Source organism: Chiloscyllium punctatum, chromosome 41 (assembly GCF_047496795.1).
Source record: "Chiloscyllium punctatum isolate Juve2018m chromosome 41, sChiPun1.3, whole genome shotgun sequence".
NCBI lineage: Eukaryota > Metazoa > Chordata > Chondrichthyes > Orectolobiformes > Hemiscylliidae > Chiloscyllium > Chiloscyllium punctatum.
Window position 1 is genome coordinate 12,373,003 of NC_092779.1, and position 18,869 is coordinate 12,391,871.

An 18,869-nucleotide genomic window follows, 5' to 3' on the forward strand; every position below is an offset into this window, starting at 1 on the left:
AGGACCTTTGCAAAATCCACACCCCGGGCCTACCGTCTTCGAGGAGTCCCCGCTACTTCTTCACTACGGCTGACACCCCGCCACCAATCCCAGGAGTCCACGCATCAGGCCAATGAAGGCTGGAGTTCCCGCTCCGGTCACCACCGACGCAGTTCAAATCTCTGGAGAAGAGAAAATAAGACGAGAAAGAGAGAGGGAAATTACAAAGGATGCGCCCTGTCTTGAGTGGCCAGGTCTTCTGTGCCAGTGCCGCCATCTTGAACAGCTGGGCCTGCTCTCTCCTTTGTGCTGTCAGGACAAGGGGAGCTTTTAAGAATGTGTTCTCCTATTGAATATGCTTGTGGGCATTGCAGGCAAGACCAGCATCACTAATTGCCTTCGAATGAGTGGCTTGTCATTTCAGAGGGTAGTTTAAGAATCAGCCAGTTGTGGGCTTGGAGTCACATGTAGGCCAGACCAGATAAAGATGGCAGATTTCTTTCCTGAAATGCTATTTGTGAACCAGGTGGATTTTTAATAAGAAACAATGATACCCTCATGTCATGACAATCATGTCCAACTGTCTCTATATACTCCAGGTTTACAAATTGAATTCAGTCGTCATTTGGTAGTACAAAATGTGAATATTGCTGAAAAAGGATGTACTTTCTCAAAGCCTTTTGTCCTGCACTTATCAAGACAATCAAGAGGCAACAAAGAGAACAATTGTACTACATGAGAGAAAAGTCATGATTCATTTACAGGTGATAACTGAACGGTAGAGATGTTGCCATGGAAAATGCGCATGTTAGTGATGAGTGACAGGTAATCGCTGAGTTTTGTTTAAAGTTTGGTTGGTTAAGGCCTGAGAAATGAACCTGAGAATGGCTAAATGAAAGAATCAGTCACTTTATTTTTGTTGAATCAGAAGTATTTACATAACCCAGAGATGTCCAGTTGAGGAATCTGACCTGATACAGTACCGCCAGCTTTGTGAACATGGACTGTTTAGGTACAGTCAGCAGCCTTGCTTTTGCAACCAGCCAGAGGGATCTGATATGATTTTCTACTGTTTGGAGCTGAGTGTATGAAGAATAGTCCTGAAATCTAGTATAGGATTGTTAGTCAGGCTCCTGGAGTGCTGTATATCTGTATGTACTGAAAACTACATCCATTCATACAAACACACTGAAAAAGCGTTATGTTCTTCATGTGTGTACAACATTCTGATGAAATCAAATTGTATTTTGATTTGTGTTTTGTAATCATATAGGATTTCTTTCCAGATACCTCTAAGCATTTGGCTAAACCAAAAGTGTTGTTTGAAGATGTTTGGGTCAGATATACATTCACAGGAAATGACCAAACAGGAATGAAATTTGTCCCTTTTGCTGAAGATTTGCACTTGAACATAGAAACATAGAAGGCACGGTGGCTCAGTGGTTAGCACTGCTGCCTCACAGCACCAGGGGCTGGGTTTGATTCCATCCTCTGGTGACTGACTGTGTGGAGTTTGCATATTCTCCCCGTGGCCGCATGGGTTTCCTCCAGGTGCTCCGGTTTCCTCCTACAGTCCAGACTTGTGCGGGTTAGGTGGATTGGCCATGGGAAGTACAGGGATAGGGTGGAATGCTCTTTCGAGGGTCCGTGTGGACTTGATGGCCCAAATGACCTGCTTTTACACTGCAGGAATTCAATGGAGCAAAAACAGGCCATTCAGCCCTTCAAGCCTATTCCAGCATTCAATATGGTGATAGGAGAAAGTGAGGACTGCAGATGTTCGAGATCAGAGCTTAAAAATGTGTTGCTGGAAAAGCGCAGCAGGTCAGGCAGCATCCAAGGAGCAGGAGAACCTCCCCATCCCTTTAGTCCTAAGAGCTATACCTAACCCCTTCTTGAAAACATTCAGTGTTTTGGTCTCAGCAGCTTTCTGTGGTAGAGACTATGGAAAGTGTGAATTTGGTGTCAACGGTAACGGTAGGTGCCACATTTATTTTTGTGACTACTTTATACATTTTGTACCTGCTCTGGTGCCAGCAATTCTCAGGGCTGAATCTTGACCAATCAGAGTTGACCTGCCTGGTTTAAATTTAAACAAGGTTTGGCAGTTAACTGTCAGTCAGCATGAACTGGCACATTCTTCAGGGCAATACCTTGATCATCAGAGTCCACTTGTCAACCAATCAGCACGCTATGCTCTTACAGTATAGAATATCAACTTCCCTTTTACAAAGAGTATTTCTTGTGAATTGTCCTGATGAACGAAAAATGAAAAACTTCTGAAAAGTATCATTTGTCAGCATTACTCAAGTTCTATCCTTCAAAACAACTGGTTTGGAGGTGGAGTCAATGTTGTAGTCCAAGAAATCCTGCAATTTGCGCACATCCAATCCCATAAGCAGCATGTGAACCTGGCCAATTGATCTGTTTTTCAGACATTTGATAAATGATAAATGTTGGCCAAAACACCAAGGATAACCCCCCCACCCCGGTCTTTGGCACTATTGCCTCACTGATCGAAAAGGTGGCACCTCTGACAGCATAGAACTGAAGGAGTGATGTTTTAGAGGGTCAGCCTAGATATCTGTGCTCAGGCTTCCGGTATAGCACTTGAGCACACAATCTGTTGTCTTAGAGGCAGGAATGATCATAACAGAGCAGTAACTGTCGGATAACAAAATGTGTGTGTTAAAATGTCGTTTTTAGACCTGCAGTGAAGAATTATTCTCAAAGCCATCCTAAGAAATGCAGAGGGCTCATTTCCTCCATTCTGCTCTGCTTATTGAAATCACTGGCAAATATTATCCTATGTAATTTACGTAGGAAATATTCCCCTTTTTTTTTAACCTGATGGATAATGGAAACATTTTGTGAAGTAACTCATACAGTGTTTATAGGAAGCGTTGGCTCAAGTATTTATTTCTTGTTTTTGCTTTGTTTTGTGAACAGACTCTGAAATGATCTCAGTCACTGCCCGTGAGGGTATGACTATAAACATCAAGCAAGCACCTGGGGGTTTGCAGACTTCTGATTGCAAAATTTGCATTACGGAAGAAGAATGTTATGACGATTACCAGGTCAATCCAGGAAATGATTTTGAATTTGACTTCAGCTGCAGTGACCCTGAGCAGAATTTTGTTGCTGAAGTCCAAATAAATATTGGTGAGACATTACCTTATTCATTTACTACATTGACTCTGACTCTGATTGAAAGGTTCTGACAAGACATCACTAAACCTTTGTGAGGGTGGGTCTTCCTTTTTTCTCCTTTCTCTTTATTTGCATAAGGTTCATTGGAATCTTCAGCCCTCCCGTTAAGAATTTAAAACATCAGAAGTAGGAGGGGGAATCGGCTATTCAGTCCTTCCAGTCTGTCCTGTTCTGCCCCAGAACACAACTCATAGCCCACAACTCCCCGATTAGTTTTGTTTAAGAATCTATCTACCACCTCTCTGGGCTAAAGAATTCCTGATATACACTATTCTCTGGGAGATAAAATTCCTTTGCTTCTCAGTTTTAAATGAATGTCCCTTTATCCTGTAACGGTGTCCCCTAGTTTGAGATTCCTCCACCAATAAAACATCTTCTCAACATCTACCCTGTCGAGCCTTCTCAGAATCTTATAGTTGCAATGAGACCAAAACCTCTTCTTTTAAACACTAATGAATAAAAGGCTGACCTATTTAGCCATCTTTAATGAGTCATCCCTTTTATTCCAGGAATCAGCCTTGGCGATCTCTTCAAACTGCTTCCAAGGCCAGTACATCTTTTCTTCAATACAACAAACCAGACGGCGCACAGTACCCCAATGCAAAATTACCAAATCTCTGTGCAGTTGTAACAAGACTTCCCTGTTTTCAGACTCCAAAACCCTAGCAAGAAAGGGTTTTCCATTTGCCACCTTTTAATTACCTGCTGGATTTGCATGCTAAGGTTATTTTGTGTTTCATGCACAAGAACACCCAGATCCCTCTATATTGCACTTTTTTGGAGTCTCTCTCCATTTAAGTGATGGTCTGCCTTCTGATTCTACCTACTGAAGTGCATGACCTCCCACCTCCAGATATGAGTCTCCATATGCCAGGTTTTTGCCCACACACTGATACAGTCTATATCCTGCGGCAGATCCCTGATGTCATCATCGTTGTGTGCTCTCTGACCTACGTTTGTATTACCAGAAAATTAGGATACATCACACATTGCCCCATCCTCCAGTCACCAATATAAATAGAATCCCTACAGTGTGGAAGCAGGCCATTTGGCCCATCGAGTTCGCACTGATCCTCTGAAGGCCATCCCACCCAGACGCAGCTCCCTATCCTAACCCTGTAACCCTGCATTTCCCACACTAATCCACACATCCCTGGACACTATGGGACAATTTAGCATGACCCATCACTCTAACCTACACATCTTTGGATTGTGGGAAGAAACCAGAGCACCTGGAGGCAACCCACACACACTGGGAGAGGGTGCCTGAGGGTGCAGTTGAACCCAGGTCCTTGGTCCTGTGAGGCAGCAGTGCTAACTACTGAGCCACTATGACCTTAAAATTGATCCTTGTGGCACCCCCACAGTTACGGTTTTCCAACCTGAAAATGAGCCAGTAATCCTGATTCTGCCTTCTGTGTGCTTAACCAATTCTCAATCCAGCACCACTAATCCAGTATTTGGTTTCCAGCATCTGCAGTTATTGTTTTTACCTCAATTCTCAATGCATGCTAATTCATTGCATCCAGTACTGTGAGCTCCTGTATTGTACATTAAACATTTCATGTGGCAGCTTATCAAACGAATTCTGGAAATGTAATACACAACATCGACCAGTTTCCCTCTATCAGCTCTGCTTGTTATATCCTCAAAGAACTCTAGCAGATTTGTCAAACATAATTTTCGTTTCACAAAACCATGTTGACATTGTTCAATTGCATGAAGCTTTTCCAAATGTCCTGTTATAGACTCTAGTATTTCCTAATGACAGATGTTAGGTTAACTGGCCTGCAGTTTCCTGCTTTATGTCTTGCTCTCTTCTTGAATAGGGGTGTCATATTGGGAGTTTTCCAATCCTCCGGAACATCCAAGAATCCAGTGAATTCAGGAATAATTTGAAAAATGCTTCCACTATCTCTGCATCCACTTGCTTTAAGACTCTCTCAGATACAGGCCATTGGGTCCTGGTGATTTATCTGCCTTTTGTCCCATTAAATTCATCAAACATTTTGTCCCTTATGATAGACCTTTTATCCCATTGACACCTTGCTTATCTGATGTCTATAGTGTCCTCCATTGAGAAAACTAATGCAAAGTATTGGTTTAAATTATCTGCCATTCCATGTTTCCCAATTGTCAGTTTCTTAGCCACATCCTTAAAGTATTCCTTACCCACTTTAGCTGCTTATTTTCTTTTTATATACCTGTATTCTTGATGGTCGGTTTTAATGTTTCCTGCCATATACTTTTGTAATCAATTTTCTCCCTTTTGCATTAGCCTTTTAGACATCTGCAGCTAGTCCCTTTCTTTTAAAAAAAAAAGGAATTCCCAATCTTCTGGTTTCCTCCGGGTGCTCTGGTTTCTCTTACAGGTAAAAACAAGGACTGCAGATGCTGGAAACCAGAGTCTAGATTGGAAAAGCACAGCAGGTCAGACAGCATCCGAGGAAAACCGACGTTTCGGGCAAAAGCTCTCTATTCCTGATGAAGGGCTTTCCCGAAACGTCGATTTTCCTGCTCTTTGGATGCTGCCTGAGCTGCTGTGCTTTTCCAGCACCACTCTAATCTAGACTCTGGTTTCTCTGACAGTCCAAAGATGTGCAGGTTAGGTGGATTGGCCATGCTAAATTGCCCATAGTGTCCAGGGATGTGTAGGTTAGCCATAGGAAGAGATTCCTTATTAATCCTCCCTCAATGCATGTCACTAGATCTAAAATAACCTGTTCCTGGCTAATCCCTGATGCTTCCTACAAATTGTCTTCCATGTTGTTGTAGTTAGTCTGATTTATCCAGTCAATACACAGATTAACATCACCCACAACAAATCACCCATACAAATTGTTATTGTATGTCTATGTTATTTCCTGATTTATACTTATCCAGGAGTGAGGCAGCTCTTTGGGGGCTGATAGACAATTCTAACCCATTCCTTGTTTCCCTTGCTATTTCTTATTCCCCTCCCCCTTCTCCCCAAACTGTTTTCATATCACAACCTATTGCATCTTTATCACTACTAACCACTGTACTGATGTTTCCTTCATCAGCAATGCTACCCACCTCCTCCTCCTCCCTGTTTTCTTCTGGAGCATATAATACCTTTTGAATATTACATTCCCAATCCAAATCACCCTGTAACTGTGTCTCTGTAATAGCTATTAAGTCATATTCATTTATTTCTATTTGTGCCATCAACTCATCTATCTTGTTACAAATGCACACATTCTAAGAACCTTAAGCTTTTGAGTTTTACCATTCTTATTTATTGTGTTCTAATTTCTGTTACAATTTTTTGCTTATTTTCTGCCCTTCCTTTCACACTTCAATTATTGTTCAAATCTTCATTATTCGGCAATTTTGTTTCATTTTTGATTGTTTTAAAGAGTCCTTCAATTGAACCCTCCCCCTCAAAAATTTATTTTAAGGCCCTACTGCCAACCCTAGTTATACAAGTTGCCTGGTCCCAGTACTGCTGCCAATGCTTATGAATCGGAATGCATTTCTACCACGCCAGTTTTTACTTTTCTAAGGTACAGCCTCATGGTATTATCACTAGACTAATAATCCGGAAACTCAGCTAATGTTCTGGGGACCTGGGTTCAAATCCTACCATGGCAGATGTTTGAATTTGAATTCAGTAATAATCTGGAATTAAGAATCTACTGTTGACCACCGTCAATTCTGGGAAAAATACATCTGGCTCACTAATGTCCTTCAGAGATGGAAATTTGTCATCCTTACCTGGTCTGGCCTACATGTGACTCCAGATCCACAGCAATGTGATTGACTCTCAACTGCTCTCAGAAATGGCCTAGCAAGCCACTCCGTTCAAAGGCAACTAGGGAATGGCCAGCCAGTGACGCCCATGTCCCATGAGTGAATACAGAAAAAAAATTATATTTAGGCTCTGGCGATTTGCACGTGGCTTAGGTAGTAATTCTGACAGTATCACCTTTTCTGGTTCAGCCCTTTAACTTAGCCCTGAGCTTTTCATGATCCAAAAGCCAAACATCTTTCCTAGTCTTACCTGTGTTGTTGGCACCTCCATGGACCATGGCAACTTGATCTTTGCCCTCCCACTTCAAGTCGCTCTCCAGCCCCAGTAGAGATGTCCCGAACCTTGGCACCAGGTAGGCAATGTAACTTTGTCTTGGAATAGAACAGTACCCATTCCCCTAAATATGCTATCCTCGATTACTATATCTGTCTTTGTTGTCCCACACGAAAGATTCTCGGGACTATGGTGCTGTGGTCAGTTCACTCATCCTCCCTGCAGTTTCTGCCCTTGTCTACATCATGAGTAAGACCTTGTACTTACTGGATAAGGGCTTTGGTTGAGGTTCCTCCAGAGCTACATTCTAGAAACTCATACATGCCTCATTCGCTTTCTCATCCTTCCTGTCCCTGACCATGGACCAGATTAACCTAAAGGGTGTGACTGCTTTCTGGAACATTAGCATCCAGGTAAGTGCCACCCTCTCTGAGATGCCATAGTGCCAGCAGCCCAGTCTCCAGCTCACCAGATCTGAGCTGAATCTACTCCAGTAAACCATCATTTACTGCAGATGTGGTCACTGTGATTTGCACCTGGGTCCACTAACTCCTCCACATACTGTAGCCGCAACGTATCACCAGTCCATCTACCTCTATCCTATTCTAATGAAATACTTTGGATGTAAGGTATTTTAAAAGTGAATTTCCTAGCTGTGTTCTTCAACTGGAATAATGTCTCCTCATTTCAACCACTTGACCAATCAAGAGATGTGGAAGAAATACTCACCAATTACCAAACTGTTTTCCTGCGATGTCGCACTTTGGCTCTGAAAGGAGAAATGAGTTGAAAAGGCTCTTTACCGATCTTTTCACGTCGGTTTCCCTCTCCCACTCCCACCCCAACTTGCTGCACCCTCCTCCCAGTCTGCTTCCCAATGAGACCCTGACTTGCTGCACCCTCCTCCCAGTCTGCTTCCCAATGAGACCCTGACTTGCTGCACCCTCCTCCCAGTCTGCTTCCCAATGAGACCCCGACTTGCTGCACCCTCCTCCCAGTATGCTGCTAAGTGATGTTGCCCTGTTGCATGTAGTGATTGCAATAAGGTGTGCCAGCTGGACCTTTATAGAATACAAGTTTCCTGATTGGGGCTGTTAATATGGTCCAATCAGGGAGCCCTAGCTGACAGATATGGCCAGCACACTGCACACTGCTCCCAGTCTGCTTCATGTGGTACTGACCTCCAGGAAGGGTGGGGCATCACACCTTCTGTCTTTGGCCAGGCTCCTATGTAGACATGAGGTAATGGTCAGATGGAGCGATCTTGTGTAATTGAAGCAACAATTTAGCAAAAATTGAAAGTGTAAACTCCTGTCTAATTTTTAAAAAATTGTCCTTTCAGAAAGCGAAGAGGCCAACCTGACTGATGCAGTGAATCTGCCGGAGTTGCCACAGCTCAATAGGACCTACATCTGGGACATTACTGTACCTTACAAAGTGGGGGTGCACATGAGTTTTGAACACAATCACTTGGAGCAGATCGACTCCGTTGAGTGCGAGGATTCTCTCACATACACCATCAAGGGCCACTTACGCTCCGAGGCCACAAGTGCCGTCCTAGTTGGTAACTTTTGTCGCAATGGCACCATCTCTAATGTGAAGGTCCAGGGCAGAACAGTAGTCATGCTAAAAGTCCCCTGGACTGAGCCGATTGATGGTGCAGGATTTCAGCTGTTCTTCGTTCTTCCTATTGGAAGTATGTTCCATGTTTACTTAATGTCAAAAGATAACCTTACACTTAGAAACATTTAATTTTTAGCATAAAATGCAATTATTAACACCCCTGTATTGTGTATCCTGTCTCTCTGTTCCCATTGGAGGGTGTTAACGATATCTTTGGGAGAACAGGGGTTTAGTTTGATTTCAAACTGTCTTGTGTACAATGTGTGCTTGTTGAAACAGCAAAAATCTTGAGCGCAATTGTTAGGGTGGCTACTGCGGGATATTTCCCTGCTTACGTGAAGGTGACTGCAAAAGGCTGACATAGTTTAAGAATAAGAGATCTCCTTTTTTATTCACATTGGGGTGTGGAATTCTCTTTCCCAAAAGAGGCATAAGCTGGATCTTTAAATGTAGTCAAGACTGAATTGGATACATTATTGATTGATAAGGGAGTGGAGGGTTTTGAGGAGTGGTAGGAATGTGGAGCAGCTCTAACGGAGGAGCTCTGGGATCTGCAACAAGACCGAATTAACGGAGTGTAGATATCTCTGAGGATTGCCAGGCTGTAGGAGGATATCGAGACAGGGAGGGCTGTTGCCTTACAGGGATTTTCAAAAATGAGTATTTTTTTAATTGATTTAGAGACACTGGTGTTGGACTGGGATGAACAAAGTTAACAATCACGCAGCACCAGGTTATAGTCCAACGGGTTTGTTTGGACACACTAGCTTTCGGAGTGCTGTTCCTTCAATCCACAATCACCTGATGAAGGAGCAATGCTCCGAAAGCTAGTGCTTCCAAATAAACCTGTTGAACTATAACGTCATATTCTCAGGCACTAATCCAAACCCTACGTTCATCTGTATTACACGCTATACTCCTTGCATTAAAGTAAATGCATTTCAGACCACCAGTTCTTCTGTGTTCATCAGCTCTCTGCCTACTCTTCCCAGTATTAATACTATCTGCATAATTCTTACAGTCTCCAGTTTCCACCTCACTGTCTACTTGTTTCCCTTCTGGTTCCCAGCCCCCTGTCACATTAGTTTAAAACCTCCCCAACAGCAGTAGCAAAAACTCCCCCAAGGACATTGGTTCCAGTCTGGTTCAGAAGTAGACCATCCATTTTGGGAAAGGTGGGACTATTACAAAATGGACGGTCTACATCTGAACCAGACTGGAACCAATGTCCTTGGGGGAGTTTTTGCTACTGCTGTTAGGGAGGTTTTAAACTAATGTGACAGGGGGCTGGGAACCAGTAGAGAAAACAAGTAGGCAGCAAGGTCGAAACTGGAGACTGTAAGAATCATTAAGATAGTATAAATGAGATAGTGGTGGTGATGGAGTTGCATTGCTGGTCAGGGATGATAACACAGCTGTGCTAAAGGAGGACACTATGGAGGGCTTGAGTAGTGTGGCATTATGGGTGGAGCTGAAAAATAAGAAGGGTGCAGTTACATTGTTGGGGCTGTATTACAGGCCTCCTGACAATGAGAATGAAGTAGAAGGACAAATAGGTAAACAGATTATGGAAAGATGTTGAGGCAATAGGGTAGTGGTGATGGGAGATTTTAATTTTCCCAACATTGACGGGAATACACTTGGCGTCAGAGGTCTGGATGGCGTAGAATTTGTAAGAAGCATCCAGGAGAGTTTTCTAGAGCAGTATATCAATAGTCCGACAAGGGAAGGGACCATATTGGACCTGGTACTGGGGAATGAGCCAGGACAGATGGTAAAAGTTGCAGTGGGGGATTTCTTTGGGAACAGTGACCACAATTCTCTAAGTTTTAGAATACTCGTAGACAAAGATGAGAGTGGTCCTAAGGGAAGAGTACTAAACTGGGCCAAGGCCAATTATATCAAAATTTGGCAGGAGCTGGGAAATGTGGATTGAACACAGCTACTTGAAGGGAGGTTCACATTTGATTTGTGGGAGGCTTTCAAAGATAACGCAGAATAGGCATGTCCGATTGAAGGCAAAGGATAGGAAGGGCAAGGTTCTTGAACTGTGGATGACAGGAGAAATTGTACGACTAGCCAAGAGGAAAAGGGAAGTGTACATAAGGTCTAGGCAGCTAAAAACAGAATGGGCCTGGAGGAATATCGGAAGAGTAGGACAAGTCTTAAACAAGGAATCAAGTAGGCTAAAAATGGTCATGAAACAGCTTTAGCAAGCAGAATTAAGGAGAATCCCAAAGCATTTTATTCTTATATTAGAAGCAAGTGGGTAACTAAAGAAAGGATTGGTCCACTAAAGGATAATGAAGGAAGGCTGTGTGCTGAACCTGAGAGAATGGGTGAGATTCTGAATGATTACTTTGCATCAGTGTTCACTGAGGAGAGGAACATGATGAATGTTGAGATTAAAGATAGAAGTTTGATTACTCTGGATCACGTTGACATAAGTAGGAAAGATGTGTTGGGTAGGCTAGAGGTTGTTAAGGTGGACAGATCCCCGGGACCGGATGGGGTCTATCCCAGGTTGCTGAGGGATGCAAGAGAGGAAATAGCTGGGGCTCTGACAGATATCTTTTTGGCATCCTTAAACACCGGTTAGGTGCCGGAGGACTGAAAGGTTACTCATGTTGTCCCCCTGTACAAGAAGGGTAGTAGGGATATTCTGGGTAACTACAGACCAGTGAGCCTGATGTCAGTGGTGGGAAAGTTGCTGGAGAAGGTACTAAGGGATAGGATCTATTTATATTTAGAAAAGAATGGGCTTATCAGTGAGAGGCAACATGGTTTTGTGTTGGGGAGATCATGCCTTACCAACTGAATAGAGTTCTTTGAGGAAGTGACCAAGTTGATAGATGAAGGAAGGGCTGTTGATGTCATATACATGGACTTCAGTAAGGCATTTGATAAGATTCCTCATGGTAAACTAATAGAGAAAGTGAAGTCACATGGTGTTCAGGGTGTTCTGGCTAGGGGGATTAAAAAAAACTGGCTGAGCAACAGGAGACACAGAGTAGTAGTTGAAGTGAGTTTCTCGAAATGGAGGAAGGTGACCAGTGGTGTTCCACAGGGATCAGTGTTGGGGCCACTGTTGTTTGTGATATACATAAATGATCTGGAAGAGGGCACTGTTGGTATGATCAGCAAGTTTGCAGATGACACAAAGATTGGTGGAGTAGCAGAAAGCATAAGGGACTGTCGAAGAATACAGGAGGATATAGATAGATTGGAGAGTTGAGCAGAAAAGTGGCAGATGGAGTTCAATCCAGACAAATGCGAGGTGAACAAAGTTAAAAATCGCACAACACCAAGTTATAGTCCAACAAGTTTAAATGGAAGCACTAGCTTTGTGACAACCACCTGATGATGGAGCGGCACTCCGAAAGCTAGTGCTTCCAATTAGATTTGTTGGACTATAACCTGGTGTTGTGATTTTTTAACTTTGTACACCACAGTCCAACACTGGTATCTCCAAAGAATGTGAGGTGATGCATGTAGGCAAGTCTAATTCCAGAGCGAATTGTACAATGAATGCAAGAGCCTTGGGAAAAGTTGATGGGCAGAGATCTGCGAGTGCAGGTCCATTATACCCTGAAGGTTGCTGCACAGGTGGATAGAGTGGTCAAGAAGGCATATGGTACGCTTGCCTTCATTGGACAGGGTATTGAGTATAAGAGCTGGCAGGTCATGTTAAAATTGTACAAGACATTGGTTTGGCCGCATTTAGAATACTGTGTACAGTTCTGGGCACCACATTACCAAAAGGATGTGGATATTTTGGAGAGGGTGCAGAGAAGGTTTACGAGGATGTTGCCTGGTATGGAAGGTGCTAGCTATGAAGAGAGGTTGAGTAGCTTAGGTTTGTTTTCTTTCGAAAAAAGGAGATTGAGGGGGGACCTGATTGAGGTTTACAAAATCATGAAGGGTATAGACAGGGTAGATAGAGATAAGCTGTTTCCCCCAGAGTAAAGGATTCAATAACGAGAGGTCACGCTTTCAAGGCGAGAGGTGAAAAGTTTAAGGGGGATACATGCGGCAAGTACTTCACACAGAGGGTGATGGGTGTCTGGAATGTGTTGCCAGCAGAGGTGGTAGAGACAGACACGGTAGATTCATTTAAGATGCGTTTGGGCAGATGCATGAGTAGGTGGGGAGCAGAGGGATACAGATGCTAAGGAATTGGGTGACAATTTAGACAGTACATTTGGATCAGCTCAGGCTTGGAGGGCCGAAGGGCCTGTTCCTGGACTGTAAATTTTCTTTGTTCTTTTTTCTATAACCTGGTGTTGTGTGATTTTTTTTTTTAAACTTTCTTAATTGAGGTATTGCTGGACTGGGAGCCAGGACTGATGGGTCAGGGCAGCACAGTGGCTCAGTGCTTAACACTGCTGCCTCTCAGTGCCTGGGTTCAATTCCAGCCTCGAGCAACTATCTGTGTGGAGTCTGCACATTCTCCCCGTGTCTGCATGGGTTTCCTCCAGGTGCTCCGGTTTCCTCCCACAATCCAAAGACATACATGCCAGGTGAATTGGCCATGCTAAATTACCCATAGTGTAAGGTGCATTAGTCAGGGGTAAGTCTGGGTGGGTTACTCTTCAGAGTGTTTGTGTGGACTTGTTGGGCCGAAGGGCCTGATTCCATACTGTTGGGAATCTAATAAAACAGCACTGTGGGTGAAATTAGCCCAAAATGTGTGCTCACGAAGATCGATTACCCCCACCCTTTCCTCTAGGGCAATTAGGGATAGGCCCAATCAGCGCCACTTACATCCCTTGGACAGTTTTTGAAAGGATAGAGAGTGAGGTCGTTATGTTTGAAAGTATCAAGCAAAGTTCATGAGAAGCATCAAGGAAATTAAGTTTGCTCTCTTGTAAAAGTTGCACTCTGAACCAACTGTATTTGAAACATTCATAGTCAAAGTGCCAAGTGGTGAGGTGGTGGGATTGGTCCCTTGGCTGGGGTGGGGTCGGTGACAGCCAGTCTTAATGGATCTATTGCTTGATATTAATATATTTGTTTGGAAGTTCTGAGATCTAACTACTTGTTTCTCACGTGATTCCAGAGTTCAGTGTTATCAATGTGAATCTGCAGCCAGGTTTTCCGGCCAGCTTCATGTCGGCTGATTGGCCCGATGGCTTTCCAAACGATGAGCTGATGTCCTGGCAGTTCTCCATCCCTTCTAACTACCATGCTAATGTCACCTATGAGACTTTGACCTTCCCACAGTGCATCAAGAGGAAGGCGGATGTCTACACAAGCCAGCCAGTCATTGGGAAAATGGAAGGGAAGCATCGAGCAGATTTTGTTCTAGTTTTGCAGAACTGTGACATGGACCAGACAAGTCCCCAAGTGCTAACCTTTAGGTTCAGGGTTGATCTCCTTCAGCATAGAGGTAAGCATTCTCTCAGTTACTATGATGGGGCTCTTTTTGAAGCCAGAAGGTGATGGATTGGCTCATTAAGAACTTTTGGACTATTACAGATCGGTAACAATACTGCGCCTGCCGCTGATACGTCACTCCAAGAATATATTAAAAATGGAAAGGATCTCACGGTTCCTCCATTAAATGATTGACCACTTTAGATTTGAATGCTCACGTTGAATCTATTTCCACTGCTTTATCAGATGGTGCTTTGGAGATTGTAAATTGTTGTTCATTTCTTTTCAAGACGAGCTTCTCTTCACGTACACTCTGACTTCAATTAATGTGGGTTGAGTCCCAGACTCTTCAGGATGGTACGGGGAGGCCGCCGCACTATCTGAAGGGTTTCTGCACTATCCAAAGGGGCCGCTGCGCTATCTGAAGGGCCGCTGCGCTAACCGGGGGGTTTCTGCACTATCTGAGGGGCTGCTTTCCTGATGAGATATTGCTCTGATGTTCTGTCTGCCTTCTTGACAACTTTCATCTGTCTGAAACTGCTCCATAATGACAGATCATCCAACTCAGTCCCCTCTTCCTGCCTTGATCCCTTTAGCCCTGAGAACTGTATTTAAATCCTTCCTGAAAGCATTCAATGATTTCCCCTCCAACTGGTCTCTGCAGTAAGATTTCCGAAGACTCACCACTCTCTCTGGTTGGAAACGTTTTTCCCCATCCCACTCTTAAATGGCTTACTCAATGTGCGTTTCCATCTTTTGGGACAGTTTAAAGATCCCATGGATATCACTGTGAATTGTCCTGGCCAGTATTCCTCCTGTAACCAACATCGTTAAACATTTACTGGGTCGTTAACAAAATACTGTAAGTGGGACCTTACTGTGCCACACATTTGCATGTCCTAATTATGTCAATGATGACAGTTCAATAGTATTTGTTGGTTATGGAGGAGTTTGGGATGCCATGAAAGGCGCTACAGGAATGCAATTCTTTCTTTGTGGTTACAGTTCTTCCAAACTTACTCTCTTTCTTTTTCCACTCTCCCCACCCTTTGTGGTTTAGTCCCTACCCTAATACCAATCTATCGCTCTCTGACTGAGTAATGATCTGTTTCTCAGTCTCTCATGACACTGTGCAGCTGGGTTGTAGGAGATGGGTGTTGCTGCCTCCTGGTGAAGTGGTACTTTTACCAACCTATTTTCCCACTCTCCCTGTACTCTGGCAATCACTGAACAACTCAGTGAACCTATAACTACATAACTGCTTTGGCTAAGCCTGTTCTCAGTTAATTGTTATCGCTGCCCGTTCAGAGTTTGCAGTTGTGCACTTTTGTTGGCATTTTGCCCTGTTGCCACAGCAACATGAATTAATTTTTCTGTAATGTTTCTGTGCTCGCTTTCCTCCTGGCAGCTTATCATTGCGTGCATATGTATGTGTACGTGTGTGTACGTGTGTGTGTGTGTGTGTGTGTGTGTGCAGGCGCACGTGTGTCTCTGTGTGCGTGTGTCTGTGTGTGCACACATGTGTCTGTGTGTGTGTGCTCACGTGTGTCCATAGTATTGTCAGACTGTCAAAGTTAGGGTTTGTCTTTGACTAGGCTGGGAGTTGCTCTCAGACAGGACTTGTGATCTACTTGGACCATGGTCAGTCCATGGAAAGGTGTCAGCACCTGGACGTGACGAGAGGTTTACGTTTTGCACCGGTGAACGCAAACGACAAACTTTGATTTGCAATTTGCAGTTTTCTTCCTGCTTTCTGTTCTCCCCGACCCAGTTGACAGGTGCTGAGTATGATGTGGGGGAGGGTGCGGGGGTGGGAGAACAGCGAGTGCAGCTGAGAGTGAGAGAATGTGAATTAATGTGCCCAGATCAGTCTCCTCTCTCTGCCTCTCAGTAAAAAATCAATATCGTTGTATCAACAGAGGCAGTTGTTGGAGTTGATTCACTAACTCGGAGCTCGTCCCCTGCACCACCCAGTCTCCATTAAGCATGACTGATTGGGAGATGGGAATGATTCACACCTCACAATGAATAGCTCTTTTGTGCCAGGAGACGAGACTCTGTAGCTTTGGAGCCCTGCCAACTATTTAATATGGTGGCTCCTCTCCCACTCTGTGTGTCAGTCAGGATCTCCTACCTCCTGCTCCTAGGCCTGGAATTCCTGTCAGAAACACAAGGAAAAAAGGAGAGGAAGTGACATTAGGAGAGTGTGCCTCTGTTCCTTGATGGTGCCTCACAGTGCCAGGGACCCAGGTTCGATTTCAGCCTCGGGCGACTGAGTGGCATTTGCACCTTCTCCTCGTGTCAGCATGGGTTTCCTTCGGGTGCTCCAGTTTCCTCTCACAGTCCAAAGATATGCAGGTTAGGTTGGACTGGTCATGCTAAATTGCCCATAGTGTTCAGGGATGTGTAAGTTAGGTGCGTTAGTCAGGGGTAAACATAGGATAGGGGGGAATGGATCTGGGTGGGTTACTCTTCGGAGGGTAGGTGTGGACTTGTGGGGCAGAAGGGCTTGTTTCCACACTGTAGCGATTCTATGATTCTCTCTTTAGTCATGACATGGATCTCTGGTGGAGAATGTTCCACCAAGGCATTCCAGTTGCTCAGAGGGTCCACATGCGTCAAGCAGGTACGGATTTGTTGACTTCTGGTTTGGGGAGTCACTCCTGCGTGTGGAACTCTGAGGCGACAGTGAGAATCAGATGGAACCTAGCCCATTGAGATTCCAGCACCGGAAAACGGTCTCCGAATGAGAGGCAAGCCATTTCCGAGAATTTAGAATTTTCCAAATAAAAACTGAAATAAAACTGCGGATGCGGTAAATCTGAAACAAAAATAGAAATTGCCGGAAAAGGTCTGGCAGCATCTGTGGAGAGCAATCGGAGTTAAGGTTTCTGGTCGAGCAACCCTTCCTCAGAACTTTAGAATTTCTAATCCTGTGAGCTCAACCTGCCATGGTGGGATTTGAACACAGGTCCCCAGAACATTAGCTGAGTTTCTGGATTAATAGTCCAATGCTAATACTACCAGATCATTGCCTCCCCGTCACGAGACCATTGCCTCAAATAAATATAAGAACCAGGATTCTGCTCTTAACAAAATTGACTGTTTATTACAAGTGATTAGACCCTAGCTACAGGTAGGAGGAGAAAGTGAGGACTGCAGATCCTGCAGAGCTGAAAATGTGTTGCTGGAAAAGCGCAGCAGGTCAGGCAGTATCCAAGAAACAGGAGAATTGGCATTTCGGGCATCAGCCCTTCTTCAGGAATGAGGAGGGTGTGTCCAGCAGGCTAAGATAAAAAGGTAGGGAGGAGGGACTTGGGGGAGGGGCGTTGGGAATGCGATAGGTGGGGGGAGGTCAAGGTGAGGGTGATAGGCCGGAATGGGGATGGGGGCGGAGAAGTTAGGAAGAAGATTCCAGGTTAGGAAGGCGGTGCTGAGTTCGAGGGATTTGACTGAGACAAGGTGAGGGGAGGGGAAATGAGGAAACTGGAGAAATCTGAGTTCATCCCTTGTGGTTGGAGGGTTCCCAGGCGGAAGATGAGGCGCTCTTCCTCAAACCGTCGTGTTGCTATGGTCTGGCGATGGGGGAGTCCAAGGACCTGCATGTCCTTGGTGGAGTGGGAGGGGGAGTTTAGATTAGATTAGATTAGATTACTTACAGTGTGGAAACAGGCCCTTCGGCCCAACAAGTCCACACCGCCCCGCCGAAGCGTAACCCACCCATACCCCTACCCCTACATCTACATCTACATCTACCCCTTACCTAACATTACGGGCAATTTAGCATGGCCAATTCACCTGACCTGCACATCTTTGGACTGTGGGAGGAAACCGGAGCACCCGGAGGAAACCCACGCAGACACGGGGAGAACGTGCAAACTCCACACAGTCAGTCGCCTGAGGCGGGAATTGAACCCGGGTCTCAGGCGCTGTGAGACAGCAGTGCTAACCACTGTGCCACCGTGCCGCCCAAGTGTTGGGCTACGGGGTGGTTGGGTTGGTTGGTCCAGGTGTCACAGAGGTGTTCTCTGAAACGTTCCGCAAGTAAACAATTATGAACTGTTGGCATGTAGTTAACTGCTAGTTAAAACTTTAATTCCTTGATCAACTACTTTTTACACAAACACACAAGGCGGGTGGGGGGGAGAGCGTGGGAAACATGGGTGTTATGGATAAAGGGAAGGAATGGGAAATCAGTTGAATGGTTCTTGTTCACTGGGCTTGTTGAGATGGTTTTCGTGTTGATCAGAACACTGCTTATTGATCTTCCTTCTCTGGATGTTTCCACTGGAGAAAGCACAGGCTGACTGATTCTAAAAGGTATGATCCAGGATCAAAAAACACTGAATTAAGGTGATTGACAACAGAAACAATGGCAAAATAAAACAAAACGCTTAATTTACAGCAGGCTGTAGTTAGGATTGGAGTGCGTTCCCTGAGAGTGAGATGGCGGCAGATTCTGTTGTGACTTTCCGGTCGGAGTCAGGATAATTATCGGAAGGGGAATTTACAGGGGTACAGACAAAAGGCGGGGAACTGGTCAGAGGTGAGCTGATCCTTCGCGGAGCCAGTATGTCACAACAGGCCAAATGGCCTCCAGCTGCACTGTGACTGTTCTGAATGTGAAGGTGTG

The 18,869-nt window shown here is 44.6% G+C and overlaps 1 protein-coding gene across 1 annotated transcript in view; it reads left to right on the forward strand.

Annotated features, from left to right (window-relative positions):
* Positions 1–18,869, forward strand: part of cdcp1a (CUB domain containing protein 1a) — a 113,318-nt gene that overhangs the window by 35,290 nt on the left and 59,159 nt on the right. Inside the window, exons 2-4 of the mRNA XM_072560378.1 lie at positions 2,929–3,141; positions 8,580–8,933; positions 13,920–14,249. Of these exons, the coding sequence (XP_072416479.1) occupies positions 2,929–3,141; positions 8,580–8,933; positions 13,920–14,249 (897 nt within the window). The remainder of the gene's footprint in view (positions 1–2,928; positions 3,142–8,579; positions 8,934–13,919; positions 14,250–18,869) is intronic.